Here is a 17,826-nt window from a genome sequence, read left to right as displayed (position 1 = left end):
CGCACAAAGCCATGCACAGACATTTAGCAGCTACCCCTTTAGAAGGCTTTCGAATGGCCACTCCAAAACAGACTCTTCTGGCTCATAATCATCATTACGGCTATTACACAAAAAACTTCCTGGTGCTAACCTTTCTGCCACAGACCTCTCTCTCTCTCTGTGTGTGTCTGTTTGTCACTAACCTCTCCTCAAAACACAGTTTCTCCATCCAGCAAACTAGACCAGTCTTCTGGCATTGAGAACACCTACGAGCCAGGAAACTGCTTGCGGAAGGCACACAATGGCTACCATTCACCTCCCAACAAACAGGACTTGGCATTTTCTGGCATAGAGGACCAGGAAACTGCCTGTGTGGGGAGAATTCTGGCACAAAATGGCTGCTGGGGTATGCATCTCCCAGGTGGGTGGTGGATGAGCTGAGCTGAAAAAATTATAAACTCCCTCCAATGAGAAGCCTTTCATCTGTGCTTCAATTACCTTCTCCCTCTCTCTTTCTCCTCCTTCACTTTCATCTCTCTCTCTCTTTGTTTACCATCTGTTCTAGTTCCTTTTCTACTTCCTACACGGTCTCAGGGATACTGGAGTGATAGAAGTAGATATGTATAGGGGTACGGAGACTAGGCATCAGGATATATGATAAACAGAGTAGCAGCAGTGTATAGGATGATTGTATGTGAGTGTCAATATAAATGTGTGTGTTGGAGTGCCAGTATGCATGAGTGTGTAGAGTCCTGTGAGTGTGAATAGAAAATACAAATATAACTAAAAGGGTCAACTCAGATAGTCTGTGTAGCCATTTTGTTAGCTGTTTAGCAGTCTTATGGCTTGGGGATAGAAGCTGTTTAGTAGCCTGTTGGTGTCAGACTTGATGCACCGGTACCTCCTGATGTGTGGAAGCAGAGGGAACAGTCTATGGCTTGGGTGGCTGGTGTCTTTAACAATTTTCTGGGCCTTCCTTTCACACCACCTGATATAGAGGTCCTGGATGGCAGGGAGATGGCCCCAGTGATGTCCTGGGGTGTCTGCACCACCCTCTGTAGCGCCATGCAATTTTTATATTTTATTTTTTATTTTTTTATTTCACCTTTATTTAACCAGGTAGGCTAGTTGAGAACAAGTTCTCATTTACAACTGCGACCTGGCCAAGATAAAGCATAGCAGTGTGAACAGACAACAACACAGAGTTACACATGGAGTAAACAATAAACAAGTCAATAGCACAGTAGAAAAAGAAAAAATAGTCTATATACATTGTGTGCACAAGGCATGAGGAGGTAGGCACATAATTACAATTTAGCAGATCACCACTGGAGTGACAAATGATCAGATGGTCATGCGCAGGTAGAGATGCCGGTGTGCAAAAGAGCAGAAAAGTAAATAAATAAAAACAGTATGGGGATGAGGTAGGTAAATTGGGTGGGCTATTTACCGATGGACTATGTACAGCTGCAGCGATCGGTTAGCTGCTCAGATAGCAGATGTTTAAAGTTGGTGAGGGAGATAAAAGTCTCCAACTTCAGCGATTTTTGCAATTCGTTCCAGTCACAGGCAGCAGAGAACTGGAAGGAAAGGCGGCCAAATTAGGTGTTGGCTTTAGGGGTGATAAGTGAGATACACCTGGTGGAGCACGTGCTATGGGTGGGTGTTTCCATCGTGACCAGTGAACTGAGATAAGGCGGAGCTTTACCTAGCATGGACTTGTAGATGACCTGGAGCCAGTGGGTCTGGCGACGAATATGTAGCGAGGGCCAGCCGACTAGAGCAGACAGGTCGCATTGGTGGGTGGTATAAGGTGCTTTAGTAACAAAACGGATGACACTGTGATAAACTGCATCCAGTTTGCTGAGTAGAGTATTGGAAGCTATTTTGTAGATGACATCGCCAAAGTCGAGGATCGGTAGGATAGTCAGTTTTACTAGGGTAAGTTTGGCGGTGTGAGTGAAGGAGGCTTTGTTGCGGAATATATGTGATTTTAGATTGGAGATGTTTGATATGAGTCTGGAAGGAGAGTTTACAGTCTAGCCAGACACCTAGGTACTTATAGATGTCCACATATTCTAGGTCGGAACCATCCAGGGTGGTGATGCTAGTCGGGCGTGCGGGTGCAGGCAGCGAATGGTTGAAAAGCATGCATTTGGTTTTACTAGCGTTTAAGAGCAGTTGGAGGCCACGGAAGGAGTGTTGTATGGCATTGAAGCTCGTTTGGAGGTTAGATAGCACAGTGTCCAAGGAAGGGCCAGAAGTATACAGAATGGTGTCGTCTGCGTAGAGGTGGATCAGGGGATTGCCCGCAGCAAGAGCAACATCATTGATATATACAGAGAAAAGAGTCGGCCCGAGAATTGAACCCTGTGGCACCCCCATAGAGACTGCCAGAGGACCGGACAACATGCCCTCCGATTTGACACACTGAACTCTGTCTGCAAAGTAGTTGGTGAACCAGGCAAGGCAGTCATTAGAAAAACCGAGGCTACTGAGTCTGCCGATAAGAATATGGTGATTGACAGAGTCGAAAGCCTTGGCCAGGTCGATGAAGACGGCTGCACAGTCTTTTATCGATGGCGGTTATGATATCGTTTAGTACCTTGAGCGTGGCTGAGGTGCACCCGTGACCGGCTCGGAAACCAGATTGCACAGCGGAGAAGGTACAGTGGGATTTGAGATGGTCAGTGATCTGTTTGTTGACTTGGCTTTCGAAGACCTTAGATAGGCAGGGTAGGATGGATATAGGTCTGTAACAGTTTGGGTCCAGGGTGTCTCCCCCTTTGAAGAGGGGGATGACTGCAGCAGCTTTCCAATCCTTGGGGATCTCAGACGATATGAAAGAGAGGTTGAACAGGCTGGTAATAGGGGTTGCGACAATGGCGGCGGATAGTTTCAGAAATAGAGGGTCCAGATTGTCAAGCCCAGCTGATTTGTACGGGTCCAGGTTCTGCAGCTCTTTCAGAACATCTGCTATCTGGATTTGGGTAAAGGATAAGCTGGGGAGGCTTGGGCGAGTAGCTGCGGGGGGGGGGGGGGGGGGGGCTGTTGGAGTAGCCGAGGTTGGAGTAGCCAGGAGGAAGGCATGGTCAGCCGTTGAGAAATGCTTGATGGTGGTGCTGTTGCCATACCAATCCTTCTTCACGACTGTGTGCATATGAGTGGACCATTTTAAGTCCTTAGCGTTTTGGACACGAGGAACTTAAAGCTCTCGACCCGCTCCACTGCAGCCCCGTCGATGTGGATGGGGGCGTGTTCGCCCTGTTTCCTATAGTTCACCATCAGCTCCTTGGTCTTACTGACATTGGGGGAGAGATTGTTGTCCCAGCAACACACTGCCAGGTCACTGACCTCCTCCCTGTAGGCTGTCTCATCGTCGCTGGTGATCAGGCCGTTGAGTCGTAAGCAAACTTGATGATGGTGTTGGAGTCGTGTGTGGCCATGCAATCGTGGATGAACAGGGAGTACACGAGGGAACTAAGCACACACCCCTGTGGGTCCCCCGTGTTGAGGGTCAGTGTAGCGGAGGTGATGTTGCCTTCCCTCACCACGTGGGGTAGGCCCGTCAGGAAGTCCAGGATGCAGTTGCAAAGGGAGGTTTTCAGTCCCAGGGTCCTAAGCTTGGTGACGAGCTTGGAGAGGACAATGTTGCTGAACGCTGAGCTATAGTCAACGAACAGCATTTTCACATAGGTATTCTAAGTGACAGTGTTCAGATCGTTCTCTTCTCGTTGCTTCCTTTCTGTCATTAACTTTGAAGAATAACCTAAGGCCTTGTAACAGATGCTGATGTCTTAAAAGAGCCTCCTCAAACACACACACACCCAACCCAGATGCTATTATATAGATAATGCCTGCCTTGACAGAGACACTTCACTTCCTCTATTAGACAGACTAAAAAGTGTTCCTCCCGAATATATCCATTGCAAACACATTTCACCCCCCCCCCCCCCCCCCCCCCACCTTCTCTCTCCATCTCTCTTTTTCAAAAAGCAGGTCAATACCTCTCTCCCGCTCTCTCTTTTTTTACAGAGCAGGTCAATACCTCTCTCCCTCTCAATCCTTTTGTAAGAGAGACATTAAAAGAAAGTCAGATGAAAATCATCTAAAAGGGCCAAAGACTTCATGTCTTTTACTCAAGCTATCCTTTCTAAAGAGAGTGAGAGAGCGAGAGAGAGAGAGAGAGAGAGAGAGAGAGAGAGAGAGAGCGAGAGAGAGAGAGAGAGAGAGAGAGAGAGGAAGGAAGGATGCTGAATAGGCTTTCAGATGCTAATTTACCTGTCACCTCCAGACATAGACTAAGACTTCCTGTTCCCCTTCTGACTCGAGAGTTATTCAGGGTGTCCTTGTCCAATCAGGTTAGTGCTAGAGGAGGTTAGATTGATAAGTTTGACTGTTGATTGGAGTTAATGTACAAATCCTTTCATCCAAAAACACCTTGAGAAGTATCTCTCATGGCTCCTGCAGCAGATATAACTTCTCTGAGACATTACACAGTCTAAAAACCACAAGACTTTTAAACAGATGGCCTAGCTCCTAATTCAACTTCTCACCACTCTTCGACAACTTCTTAATAAAAACACAAACAAACAACTATCGAAAATGACGGGGATCTGGCATCCGACCAAAGCCTGGGGTGTCGTTTGGCTCTTCACAACTCTTTAAGTAAGAGAGGCATGGCGGCAAGAGACAATCAGAAGTAGAGAAAGGGTAGACACCACACACACCAACACACACACACACACACACACCAACACCAACACACACCAACAGAAACACACACACCGACACACACAAACACAATACCGACACATACGCACACGCTAGAGAACTGAGAACTTGTAACAACTTCTCTAACAACTTCTGAGGGAACAGAAAAACACAAATGGGGGAACGGTTTGACGAGCATATACCATCTGCTGATTCCATCACATGCCAGTCGCTCGCATTGTTCCTACCTGCCAGCCTGCCAACTAGCCCGCAGAAAAGCCCTTGCAGTAAAAAAACGCTACACACACACACACACACACACACACACACACACACACACACACTCACACACACAGCAATAACTACACACACTCTCCGCATAACTGTGGTGCTGTGTCTGAGGGGGGTTGGGTGTTTTTCATGTTTTCCCCCTGCAGGAACAATGGACAGACGCCACTTTATTCAACGGGAACTGAAAAGAACATAACATACCACAAATCACAGTTTTTACGAGCCATATTACTAAGATATCACCCGCTTCCCTGCCAACACAGACCGAGGGGGAGTAGGGCGTATGGTGTGTGTGTGTGTGCGTGCATGCGTGAATGTGTAAGTTAGTGTGTCTCTCTCTCTCCATGTTTCTCTCTCTCCCTCTTTCTCTCCGATGCTAGGATGAATCAGTGTCACTCCGTTTTGCTGTAATGAAAGCTGTAGAGCAGTGAGAAATAGAGAAGAAAAGGAGGATATACTGAAAAGATAACACAAAGAAAGAGGAAGAAAATAGAGGGAAAGAATAATGAGATAAGCATGGAAATGTTGAATAGACACTGGGGTAGGGAGAGGAATAAAGATTGATATAGGCAGAGCGAAGATGGTATAGAAAAATGAAAATGAAAGAGAGAGAGAGGGAGAGAGAGAAGAAGCTGAGAGAAAGAGAGAGAGAGAGAGAGATGCATTATGATTGGCTATCACTGCTGATTTCAGATTCTGTATGATTCTTCAAAAACCAGCCTGCCGGTTTTCAATACACCACCCCTATTGCACCTTCCAGTGCAATCTCCCTCCCTCCCTCCCTCCCTCCCTCCTTCACTCAATGTTTCTTGCCCTCTCTCACTAGAAAAATTCATATTATCCCCAATGGTCCCATATACTCTCATATCTTCTTTCTCACTCTACTTCTCTCTTCTCCCTCCATCATCCTCTCTCTCCTCCCTGTTCTTTCTCAGCTTCTTTTCTCACTCTATTTCTCTCTTCTCCCTCCATCACCCTCTCTCTCCTCCCTGTTGTCTCTGTATTCTGGACATCTCTATTTCTCCTTTCCCTTCTTGTCTCTCAAGTGCTGTCTTTGATCTCATTCAATCTGCAGTCAAACACACACACAATCCTGTTTCGAGGTTCTCTATTAGAAAGCACTAATCAACCCCCAGCCCTGCCTCCATCCCCCTATCCAAGCCATGGCAGAATGAAAGGAAGGAAAGAGTGGGAGGAGAGAGAAGAGGTTCATGGCTAGGAGGGATGAAGCTCATGTCAAAGTGACATCAAAAGTTGGATGTTTGAGTGGCATCAGGGAGAATTTTAGCTAACCCTAACCCCTTTCCTAAATTGTAAGGGAAACTTCAGTGCTAGACACTATTTGGGGTGTTCTTCCAGTCTCACTACATAATTATGAGTGATGAGGTGTTTCAGACAAAGTTATGGACTATAGCTGTATTTTTTTAAATTTGCACCGGAAGAGTTCAACCAATGCCGTCATGGTTGATTGAGTCTGATGTCTGATAAAAAAATTATTGGAGTCATGTTGTTTAGCAATTATTGTGGCCTTTGTGTTTCGCCGATTGCACGATCCCACTAGCAGCAAGTAGATATGGTTGTCCTTGTTCAAATAGAACCATTGGACTATCTGCCAGGACATTGAAGGATAGCTAGGTTGACTCATTTCCCCTGGCTCTGTAAAGACTACAGTTTGACGGGAGCCCTACTTCTTTGTTCCTATCCTCTTAAGAAAGCTTTTCAAAACGGGGAGCAATACTAGTTTACAGGTACATGGAAGTTATGTTACCATGCACTGTCTATCCAAGATAATTAATTAGCTACAATGGCAGCTTCTGATGATTCCTCATTCCAAGAAGAGCTGGACGATTATTTATTTTTTTAATGTTCTTTTACATAGGAACATACAGCCCTATTCATTTGAGCCAGAATACACTGAAGAGCAGTTGAAACAGTGACAGAAATAACTGTGAGACTAGCAAGCAGCGGCAGCAGCCTAGACCATCTGGGCTGGACCAGGACTACCAGGCAAATTACAAACAAGTAAGTTGTTTTGCTATCTGTAGCTAGCTAGCAATAAAAGCTCTCTTTTTACACGAGGCAGTGTTGTTCAGTACAATACAATTTGGTGATCGATTTGGCCATATCAAGGCTTGCTAGTACCATTACAAGGCAAGCTAAAACCAAGTTTAGTTAGCTAGCTGTGTATTTAATATACCTAAAATGTACTGTAGTATAACGTTATAGCTAGCAAGCTAACTAGCCTAGCTAGCCTCAATGTCTCTCATTATGAGCAAAACGGAAGAAATGTTGTGATGATAATGGTGTAGAGTAAAGGAATGACTTTGGGTTTATGACTCATATTAGTCTTGGAGTTACTTTACTTGTGTGATATAGCTAGGTAGGTAGTGAACGTGTGTCTGTGACATGTCTCATTCTACACTATGCTGTTACAGTAGGAATACAGACAGTACACAATGACTACCCATGAATGTGTAATAGCATTTTTGACTCTCTCACACATTAAATACTGCTTGGACACAAACACGTTGATTACTCTCAAGGGGAGATGTGAAAGGTCCCATAACAACAATCTCCCCTTGTATTAAAGTGACTCCAAACACCTCACTGCACCACCAAAACACACCATATGCAGTTATTCCTTTTGTAGAACTGTAGCAGTTATTACAAGCGTAAGTTGCATATTCTTTTTTTCTGTATTTATGTCATACAATGCCGTAACTGTTACTGCTTACTGCTGTGTAAACTCACCTCAGTCTCCAGAGCAAATAAACTTCATCTTGAATACAATCCATGTCTACTTATTAGGTTTATTGATAGACTAATCTACTGTTTTATTGAAACATGCTACTTGCCAACAAATTAGCGTTTAAATGATACACAAAGTTCCTGCATTATTTGTTTTAGCAGTAAGAGTGAAGCTAGTTTATCCCAACACATTTAAAGAAAATCAAAACGAATTAACGCCGGAAATTAAGTAAACACTTTATTGGTATCGGATGCAGCAGGAATAATTGAGTAACTTGTCAGTACACTTTGAAAATATATTCTATTAAACACCGTTATATATTCTGTATACAGTTGAAGTCAGAAGTTTACATACACCTAAGCAAATACATTTAAACTCAGTTTTTCACAATTCCTGACATTTAGTCCTAGTAAAAATTCCCTGTCTTAGGTCAGTCAGGATCACCACTTTATTTTAAGAATGTGAAATGTCAGAATAATAGTAGAGAGAAGGATTTAATTCAGCTTTAATTTCTTTCATCACATTCCCAGTGGGTCAGAAGTTTAGATACACTCAATTAGTATTTGGTAGCATTGCCTTTAAATTAATTTGGGTCAAACGTTTTTGGGTACCCTTCGACAAGCTTCCCACAATAAATTGGGTGAATTTTGTCCCATTCCTCCTGACAGAGCTGGTGTAACTGAGTCAGGTTTCTAGTCTTCCTTGCTAGCTCACGCTTTTTCAGTTCTGCCCACAAATTTTCTATGGGATTGAGGTCAGGGCTTTGTGATGGCCACTCCTTGACTTTGTTGTCCTTAAACCAATTTGCCACAACTTTGGAAGTATGCTTGGGGTCATTGTCCATATGGAAGACCCATTTGCGACCAATCTTAAACATCCTGACTGATGTCTTGAGATGTTGCTTCAGTATATCCACATAATTTTCCTCCCTCATGATGCCACCTATTTTATGAAGTGCACCAGTCCCTCCTGCAGCAAAGCACCCCCACACCATGATGCTGCCACCCCCACACCATGATGCTGCCACCCCCATGCTTCACGGTTGGTACAGTGTTCTTTGGCTTGCAAGCTTCCCCCTTTTTCCTCCAAACATAACGATAGTCATTATGGCCAAACAGTTCTACTTTTATTTCATCAGACCAGAGGACATTTCAACAAAAAGTACGATCTTTGGCCCCATTTGCAGTTGCAAACCGTAGTCTGGCTTTTTTATGGCGGTTTTGGAGCAGTGGCTTCTTCCTTGCTGAGCGGCCTTTCAGGTTATGTCGATATAGGACTCGTTTTACTGTGGATATAGATACTTTTGTACCTGTTTCCTCCAGCATCTTCACAAGGTCCTTTGCCGTTGTTCTGGGATTGATTTGCACTTTTCGCACCAAAGTACGTTCATCTCTAGGAGACAGAATGCGTCTCCTTCCTGAGCGGTATGACGGTTGCGTGGTCCCATGGTGTTTATTGTTGCATACTATTGTTTGTACAGATGAACGTGGTACCTTCAGGCATTCAGAAATAGCTCCCAAGGATGAACCAGACTACATTTTTTTCTGAGGTCTTGACTGATTTCTTTTGATTTTCCCATGATGACAAGCAAAGAGGCACTGAGTTTGAAGGTAGGGCCTTGAAATACAGCCACAGGTACACCTCCAATTGACTCAAATGATGTCAATTAGCCTATCAGAAGCTTCAAAAGCCATGACATCATTCCCTTGAATTTCCCAACTGTTGTAAGGCACAGTCAACTTAGTGAGTGTAAACTTCTGACCAACTGGAATTGTGATACAGTGAATTATAAATGAAATAATCTGTGTGTAAACAATTGTTGAAAAAATGTGTTGTGTCAAGCACAAAGTAGATGTTCTAACCGACTTGCCAAGTCTATAGTTTGTTAACAAAACATTTTTGGAGTGGTTGAAAAATGAGTTTTAATGACTCCAACCTAAGTGCTTATAAACTCCCGACTTCAACTCTATATACAGTACCAGTCAGAAGTTTGGACACACCTACTCATTCAAGAGTTTTTCTTTATTTTTACTATTTTCTACATTGTAGAATAATAGTGAAAACATCAAAACTATGAAATAACACATATGGAATTATGTAGCAACCAAAAAAGTGTTAAACAAATCAAAATATATTTTAGATTTTTCAAACTTGCCACCCTTTGCCTTGATGACAGCTTTGCACACTCTTAGCATTCTCTCAACCAGCTTCATCTGGTGCAGCACTCCATCACTCTCGTTCTTGGTCAAATAGCCCTAACACAGCCTGGAGGTGTGTTGGGTCATTGTCCTGTTTAAAAACAAAGAATAATAGGCTTTCTTGAGGACTGCCACAGTAAAGGAAGACCTCTGCTGCAGAGGATAAGTTCATTAGAGTTACCAGCCTCAGAAATTGCAGCCCACATAAATGCTTCACAAGAGTTCCATGAACATACACATCTCAACATCCACTGTTCAGAAGAGACTGCATGACTAAGGTCTTCATGGTCAACTTGCTGCAAAGAAACCACTAAAGGACACTGCCAATAATAAGAGACTTGCTTGGGCCAAGAAATACGAGCAATGGACATTAGACTGGTGAAAATCTTTCCTTTGGTCTGAGTCCAAATTTGAGATTTTTGGTTCTAATCGCCGTGTCTTTGTGAGCGGATGATATCCGCATGGATCACTAGTAACTTTAAATAATACCACTTTAATAATATTTACATATCTTACATTATTCATCTCGTATGTGTTGTGTCTCTGACTGATTAAAACATATTTTTCTCAATTTCTGCCTGAATGACGTGCCCAAAGTAAACTGCCTGTTGCTCAGGCCCTGAAGCTAGGATATGCTTACAATTGATACCATTGGAAAGAAAACACTTTGAAGTTTGTAGAAATGTTAAAATAATAAAGGAGAATATAACACAATAGATATGGTAGGAGAAAATCCAAAGTTTGTTTGAGAGATCATGCTCTTACAATGGCAAGTATAAGGGCATACTGGAAATTAGCTCCCAGGATGCAATTCCTATGGCTTCCACAGGGTGTCAGCAGTCTATGTTCAACTTTCAGGCTTGTAACTTCCAAAATGATTAAGAAATATCAGCGTTTGAAGACAGGACGCACAAGCTAAAATCAATTTCTTATTGAACATACTTCTTTCTGTAAGAAATATTATAGTTTGAATACATTTTAGGGTATCTAAGGAGTAAATATAAATGTTTTTGACATGTTGAAAAAAGTTTAGGGGTAGATTTTCGGATTCCTTTCTCTGAATGTGAGTGAATTACTCAAATCGATGACGCCAACTAAACTGACTTTTTGGGATATAAAGGATTTTATCTAACAAAATGACACTACATGTTAAAGCTGGGACCCTTTGAATGACAAATCACAGGAAGATTTTTAAAAAGTAAGTAAATATTTAATTGCTATTTGTGAATTTATGAAACCTGTGCCGGTGGAAAACTATTTTGATGTGGGGTGCCGTCCTTAAATAATCACATGGCATGTTTTCGCTGTAATAACTACTGCAAATCGGACAGTTCAGTTAGATTAACAAGATTTCAAGCTTTCAACTGATATAAGACACTTATGTTCCTAAATGTTTAAAATACATAATTTTTATGATTATTTATTTGAATTTTGCATCCTCCGGAAGATGTCCCGCTAGTGGGACGCCTAGACGCCTATTATATGACATGCTATTTTATAAATTGATTAACCTGTTTAGGGTAGGGGGCAGTATTTTCACTTTTGGATAAATAGCATGCCCAAACTGAACTGCCTCCTACTCTGTCCCAGATCCTAATATATGCATGTTATTATTAGTATTGGATAGAAAACACTCTGAAGTTTCTAAAACTGTTTGAATCATGTCTGTGAGTATAACAGAACTTATTTAGCAGGCGAAACCCTGAGGACAAATCATTCCAATTTTTTTTGAGGTCACTGTCTTTTCAATATGTTTTCATGGGGAATACAGCATTCTAATCGACTTTCCGCTTCCGCTGGATGTCACCAGTTTGTAGAAATTGGTTGAGGTTTTTCCTTTGTGTAATGAAGAAGTACCATAGCTCAGAACGAACGTCACTTCATGTGTACCTTTTGATAGAGGCGCGTAACCAGAAAAGTAGCGTCAGTTTGTTTTGCTCCTGTATTGAACACAGATCATCCCGTCTTCAATTTGATCGATTATATATGTTTAGAAATACCTAAAGTCGTATTACAAAAGTAGTTTGAAATGTTTTGGCAAAGTTTACAGGTAACTTTTGAGATATTTTGTAGCGACGTTGCGTAAGTTGGAAGCGGTGTTTTTCTGGATCAAACGCGCCAAATAAATGGACATTTTGGATTTATATCGACGGAATTAATCAAACAAAAGGACCATTTGTGATGTTTATGGGACATATAGGAGTGCCAACAAAAGAAGCTCGTCAAAGGTAAGGCATGATTTATATTTTATTTCTGCGTTTTGTCGCGCCTGCAGAGTTGAAATATGCTTCTCTCTCATTGTTTACTTGTTTACTCATTTGCTATCATCAGATAATAGTATCTTATGCTTTTGCCAAAAAGCCTTTTTGAAATCTGCCATGTTGGCTGGATTCACAACGAATGTAGCTTTAAAACCTGTTAAGGATGCTGCGAATTTTCGCAGCTTTTTGTTAAAAATCGTGCAACATTTCAAAGTCCCGCTACTCATGCCAGGAATATAGTATATGCATATGATAAGTATGTGTGTATAGAAAACACTCTGAAGTCTCTAAAACGGGTAAAATTGTGTCTGTGGCTATAACAGAGCGTGTTTAGGAGTAAAAATCCCAGGGAAAACTGTTCACCAAAAACACACAAAAAAAATTAATCCGCCAGTCTTTGAATTGTCTAAGGCGAAAGAAAATAGATCCGGTTCCGTTTACAACGCCTACAGCTTCCACACGATGTCGCCAATACTGGCATTTCTTTGCATCCTTGGTGGGATGACGTATAGGCACTTCCTGTCTTGGGGTGCACCCAGGAAATTATGAAAGTAAAAAAAATGGACGATGATTTCAAGACTTGCTGCTATCGAATACAGATCGCCCCGTGATCAATTTGATCGATTATTAACGTTTATTAATACCTAAAGTTGGTTTACAAAAGTCGTTTGAAGTGATTTGTACAAGTTTATAGGCAACTTTGTTAATTTTAAAAGTGACGTTGCGTCGTGTGAAGCTGCATTTTCCTTGGATCAGACGGCCTTTATAGATGGACTTTTTTGGCATACTTTGATGGATTTAATCGGGAAAAAGACCCAATTGTGATGTTTATGGGATATATAGTAGTGCCAACAGAGAAGCTCGTCAAAGGTAATGAATGTTTTATATTTTATTTCTGCGTTTTGTGTAGCGCCGGCTACCGCAAAATCTGTTGTTTAGGTGACGTTTTGGTATTTTGGGGGTGTGCATGCTATCAGATAATAGCTTCTCATGCTTTTTACAAATCTGACTTGGTGGCTAGATTCACAACGAGTGTAGCTTTAATTCAGTACCTTGCATGTGTGTTTTAATGAAAGTTTGAGATTTATCGAGTACTATACTATAGTACTATAGGTGGCGCTCTGAAATTTCCGCTGAGGTGTTCCTGTGCAGGAACCACGTCGGTAAGAAGTTTTAATTTGCTATCTTGCATGTGTAATTTAATGAAAGTTAGATTTTTATAGAAATGTATTTGAATTTGGCGCTCTGCATTTTCCCTGGCTATTGGCCATGTGGGACGCAAGCGTCCGCCTACTCCAGAGAGGGAAACTAATGTTTTACTGATTATGTGATTGAATTAAACCATGCAACAGTTAACTATTTAATAACCTGAGGCACCACGGAAGCATTCGTTTATTTAGAGCGGCTATCTCCTGAATCCACTCTTGAAGATCTTTTACATCATTAGCAATCAATTATTAATCAACACCTTATTCAGTCTCATCTGAATGTCGTAAAATTCTTGGTTATCTTCATGAACCCTGGCTAACAAGTTGAATCTGCAATACAAAAATTGGCTTAACCTGTTGGATCTCTAGGGGCGCTATTTCATTTTTGGATAAAAAACGTTCCCGTTTTAAGCGCGATATTTTGTCACGAAAATATGCTCGACTACGCATATTCTTGAAAGAAAACACTCTGAAGTTTCAGAATCTGCAAAGATATTGTCTGTAAGTGCCCCAGAACTCATTCTACAGGCGAAACCAAGATGAAACGTCAAACATGAAATGAGCAGAATTTCTGAAGCTCTGTTTTCTAATGTCTCCTTATATGGCTGTGAATGCGACAGGAATAAGCTTAGACCTTCTGCCGTTTCCCCAAGATGTCGGCAGCATTGTGACGCATTTGTAGGCATATCATTGGAAGATTGACCATACGAGACTACATTTTCCAAGTGTCCGCCTGGTGTCCTGCATCGAAATTGGTGCGCAAAGCCAGCTGCAAGTTTTTTTCCATTTGATTGAGAGGAGAAACCATGCTTCCACGAACGATATATCATCGAAGAGATATGTGAAAAACACCTTGAGGATTGATTCTAAACCACGTTTGCCATGTTTTCAGTCGATATTATGGAGTTAATTTGGAAAAAAGTTCGCGTTTTGAGGACTGAATTTTCGGGTTTTTTTTGTAGCCAAATGTGATGTACAAAACGGAGCTATTTCTAATACACAAAGAATCTTTTTGGAAAAAACGGAGCATTTGCTATCTAACTGAGAGTCTCCTCATTGAAAACATCCGAAGTTCTTCAAAGGTAAATTATTTTATTTTAAGGATTTTATGTTTTTGTTGAAATGTTGCGTGCTGGATGCTAACGCTAATGCTAACGCTAAATGCTACGCTAGCTAGCTACTTTTACACAAATTATTGTTTTCCTATGGTTGAGAAGCATATTTTGAAAATCTGAGATGACAGTGTTGTTTACAAAAGGCTAAGCTTGAGAGATGGCATATTTATTTCATTTCATTTGCGATTTTCATGAATAGTTAACGTTGCGTTATGGTAATGAGCTTGAGGCTGTAGTCACGATACCGGATCCGGGATGGGGAGATCAGAGAGGTTAATTATTTATTTACTAAATAATCACACAGTATTACATATACACAGGATGGATCATACATCGATTACTAATCATGTCATAAAATAAAGTCCCTAGCAGTCCCTAGCAGATGGAAACAGATGGAATAAGTCCCTAGCAGATGGAAACCGATATGACGGCTGGTTACACAAATAATGAGGGTTGTGTTTGAATGAAAGAGTGGGAAAACTGAGGGACTAAAGAGATTGGGTCTCTATCGGACATTGAAAAGCTATGCTAACGTGAATACAGAATCTTATGCATTCTAATAACCACCCATTCGGAAAAGGAAAATGCAAGTTATATATTTGCACTGAGCTGCGCTTCGATAGATGGGTCGAAGATGGAAGACTGGTTTGCCCAGAAGAGATTGCCCTTGTCCCTTGTAGAATCTGACTGGTCGTAGTGTTGTAGGGCAGATACGTTATACCCTGTCTTCTCAGGAGATTGTCTGTCCTTTCCTAGGGCATGTATGTTTACAGCTGTAGCTGATAACTCGACTTCTATATATAACTTCTTCTTTAGTGAAAAAGAGTTGAAAGTTCATACCATTTTGCCATAATCAGCTCACGCTGCATTCTGGCTGGTGTAGTAGAAATTCATCCTTCCAGCGTGGATGTCACCTCCACGTGATTTGTTCTCATGTAAATTTTGTTATGTAGAGTGGATATTCAACCATTCGCAACCACAGCTCACGCTGGGGTTTGCTTAGTCTGACATGAATTGGGTCACGGGGGCTTTTACACTGGAGAAGATAAGGGCTTGTTTCTCTCCTCTCAACCAATGTCCGTTCACTTGGACGTGGCCACTGAGTGAGCATAGTTTACTTATGAAAACAATTCTCTCATTTAGAAGCTAAAATTACATTTAATCTTTTCACAAATAGTTTCATATTTAAACATTTAAATTGCACAACAATTCCATGTGAATTTGATAACTATAACGTGTAGACTTTCCAAGGTACAATTTATGTTGTCCGATCATCAGATATAATGTCCCAGACACCAACTGATCTGACATCATATTCTTTAAGTGCCAACGGACACTTTCAACTGGTTGGATTACAGAAATATTGTTATTTTCCCCAACCTTTTTATGTTACCATACTCTATGTTATCAAAGGGCTTTCCAAGAGGCCATTCCGTAGAGTGGAGAGAAAAGGGGGAAAGGTATTTATGGGGTCATAAACCTCCCCCAACAGGGCAACGTCATGACGTATGTTTATACTGTATCTTATACCATCTTGCCTATGCCGCTCGGTCATCGCTCATCCATATATTAATATGTACATATTCTTATTCCATCCATTTAGATTTGTGTGTACTAGGTAGTTGTGGAATTGTTAGATTACTTGTTAGGATTTCTCTACACTCGCATTAACATCTGCTAATAACATCTGCCAATAACATTTGATTTGATTTGTGTGGTTCCCACCGTGAAGCACGGAGGAGGAGGTATAAGGGCACAAGGCGAGACCCAGATGCAGACACAGGAGGCAGATGGTTAGAGTCCAAGATGTTTATTAACAATCCAAAAGGGGTCAAAACCAGTTCAGAGATCCAGAGGTACAGAATGGCAGGCTCGAGGTCAGGGTAGGCAGAATGGTCAGGCAAAGCGGGAGGACTAGTAAAAGAGAATAGAAAAGCAGGAGCACAGGAAAGACACACTGGTTGACTTGAACATACAAGATGAACTGGCACAGAGAGAGAGGAAACACAAGGATAAATACAGCAGGGAAAAGAAGCGACACCTGGAAGGGGTTTTGACAATCACCAGGACAGGTTAAACAGATCAGTGCATGACAGGAGGTGTGATGGTGCTTTGCCGGTGACACTATCGGTTGATTTATTTAGAATTCAAGGGACACTTAACGAGCATGGCTACCACAGCCTTCTGCAGTGATACGCTATCCCACTTAGTGGGACTATCATTTGTTTTTCAACAGGACAATGACCCAACACACCTCCAGGCTGTGTAAGGGCTACTTGACCAAGAAGGAGAGTGCTGCATCAGATGACCTGGCCTCCACAATCACCCGACCTCAACCCAATTGAGATGGTTTGGGATGAGTTGGACCGCAGAGTGAAGGAAAAGTAGCCAACAAGTTCTCATCATATGTGGGAACTCCTTTAAGACTGTTGGAAAAGCATTCCAGGTGATGCTGGTTGAGAGAATGCCAAGAGTGTGCAAAGCTGGCATCAAGGCAAAGGGTGGCTACTTTGAAGATTCTAAAATCTAAAAAATATATTAGGATTTTTTTTAACACTTTGTTATTTCATAGTTTTGATGTCTTCACTATTATTATTCTACAATATATAAAATAGTAAATATAAAGATGAAACATTGAAGTATATATATATATGTACAACAGCTAGAAATATCTATACCACAATGCAATTTTGAGCATACTAGGCATTCTATATTATACCACAACATCAGTCTAACTGAATATGGGTATTGTGTTGGTTGAATATTCCAGGCAGGTTACATATTGTTCTTCAGCTGGTGAACCTCCTCTTGCGTTGGGTAATGGCAGCTGGTTTGGCAGTCTTTGGCGATGTTGGCAGGGCTGTTGGGTTTGGGGATCTGTGACTCAGGCTCTTTGTAGACGATTGTCTGGTCCTTTCTGCACTCCACAGCTAGGTGGAGAAGCCACTCTTACACGTTTTTCACCACCCACTGCTTCGACCTCTTGCAGAAGATTTGTTTGCACTGCAAGTCTCCAGGAGAGAGACGTGAAGCTGATCGTGAGGATGTATAAACATACAATAACCATAGAACCACACTATGTAAACAAAACAGGGTACAGTAGACTGGTATGTGTTCTGTTACACTCAGAGTCAATAATGGGGCATTGAGATGGGCTGTTAGAAAATCTGTCAAAAGTTTGAGGGGGTCTTCTTGACTGATGTACAGTCTAGTCGTGTCTTGTTATGTATGAGCAGCTACAGTTGTGCTGTTGAGTAGACAAGCACTGCCAACAGTAGAGTGAATAGGCTAGAAGAGTGTACTAACAGCCCC

The 17,826-nt window shown here is 41.7% G+C and overlaps 1 protein-coding gene across 5 annotated transcripts in view; it reads right to left on the bottom strand.

Moving 5' to 3' along the window:
- The window catches only part of LOC110530656 (ephrin type-A receptor 3), a 200,992-nt gene that overhangs the window by 58,386 nt on the left and 124,780 nt on the right, over window positions 1-17,826 (bottom strand). Inside the window, exon 11 of one of the 5 annotated variants that reach the window (XM_036986293.2) lies at window positions 7,957-10,021. The exons of 3 other annotated variants lie outside the window; for them this stretch is intronic. In XM_036986293.2, coding sequence (XP_036842188.2) covers window positions 9,988-10,021 — 34 coding nt within the window. In that variant the 3' untranslated portion in view covers window positions 7,957-9,987. Of the gene's footprint in view, window positions 1-7,956; window positions 10,022-16,308; window positions 17,526-17,826 lie in introns of those variants that run through there. One more of the 5 variants, XM_036986285.2, reaches the window with a different exon arrangement.

Source organism: Oncorhynchus mykiss, chromosome 8 (genome assembly GCF_057628025.1).
Source record: "Oncorhynchus mykiss isolate SJ-2025 chromosome 8, ASM5762802v1, whole genome shotgun sequence".
NCBI classification, from domain to species: Eukaryota; Metazoa; Chordata; class Actinopteri; order Salmoniformes; family Salmonidae; genus Oncorhynchus; species Oncorhynchus mykiss.
This window is presented reverse-complemented; position numbering and strand designations above follow the sequence as displayed.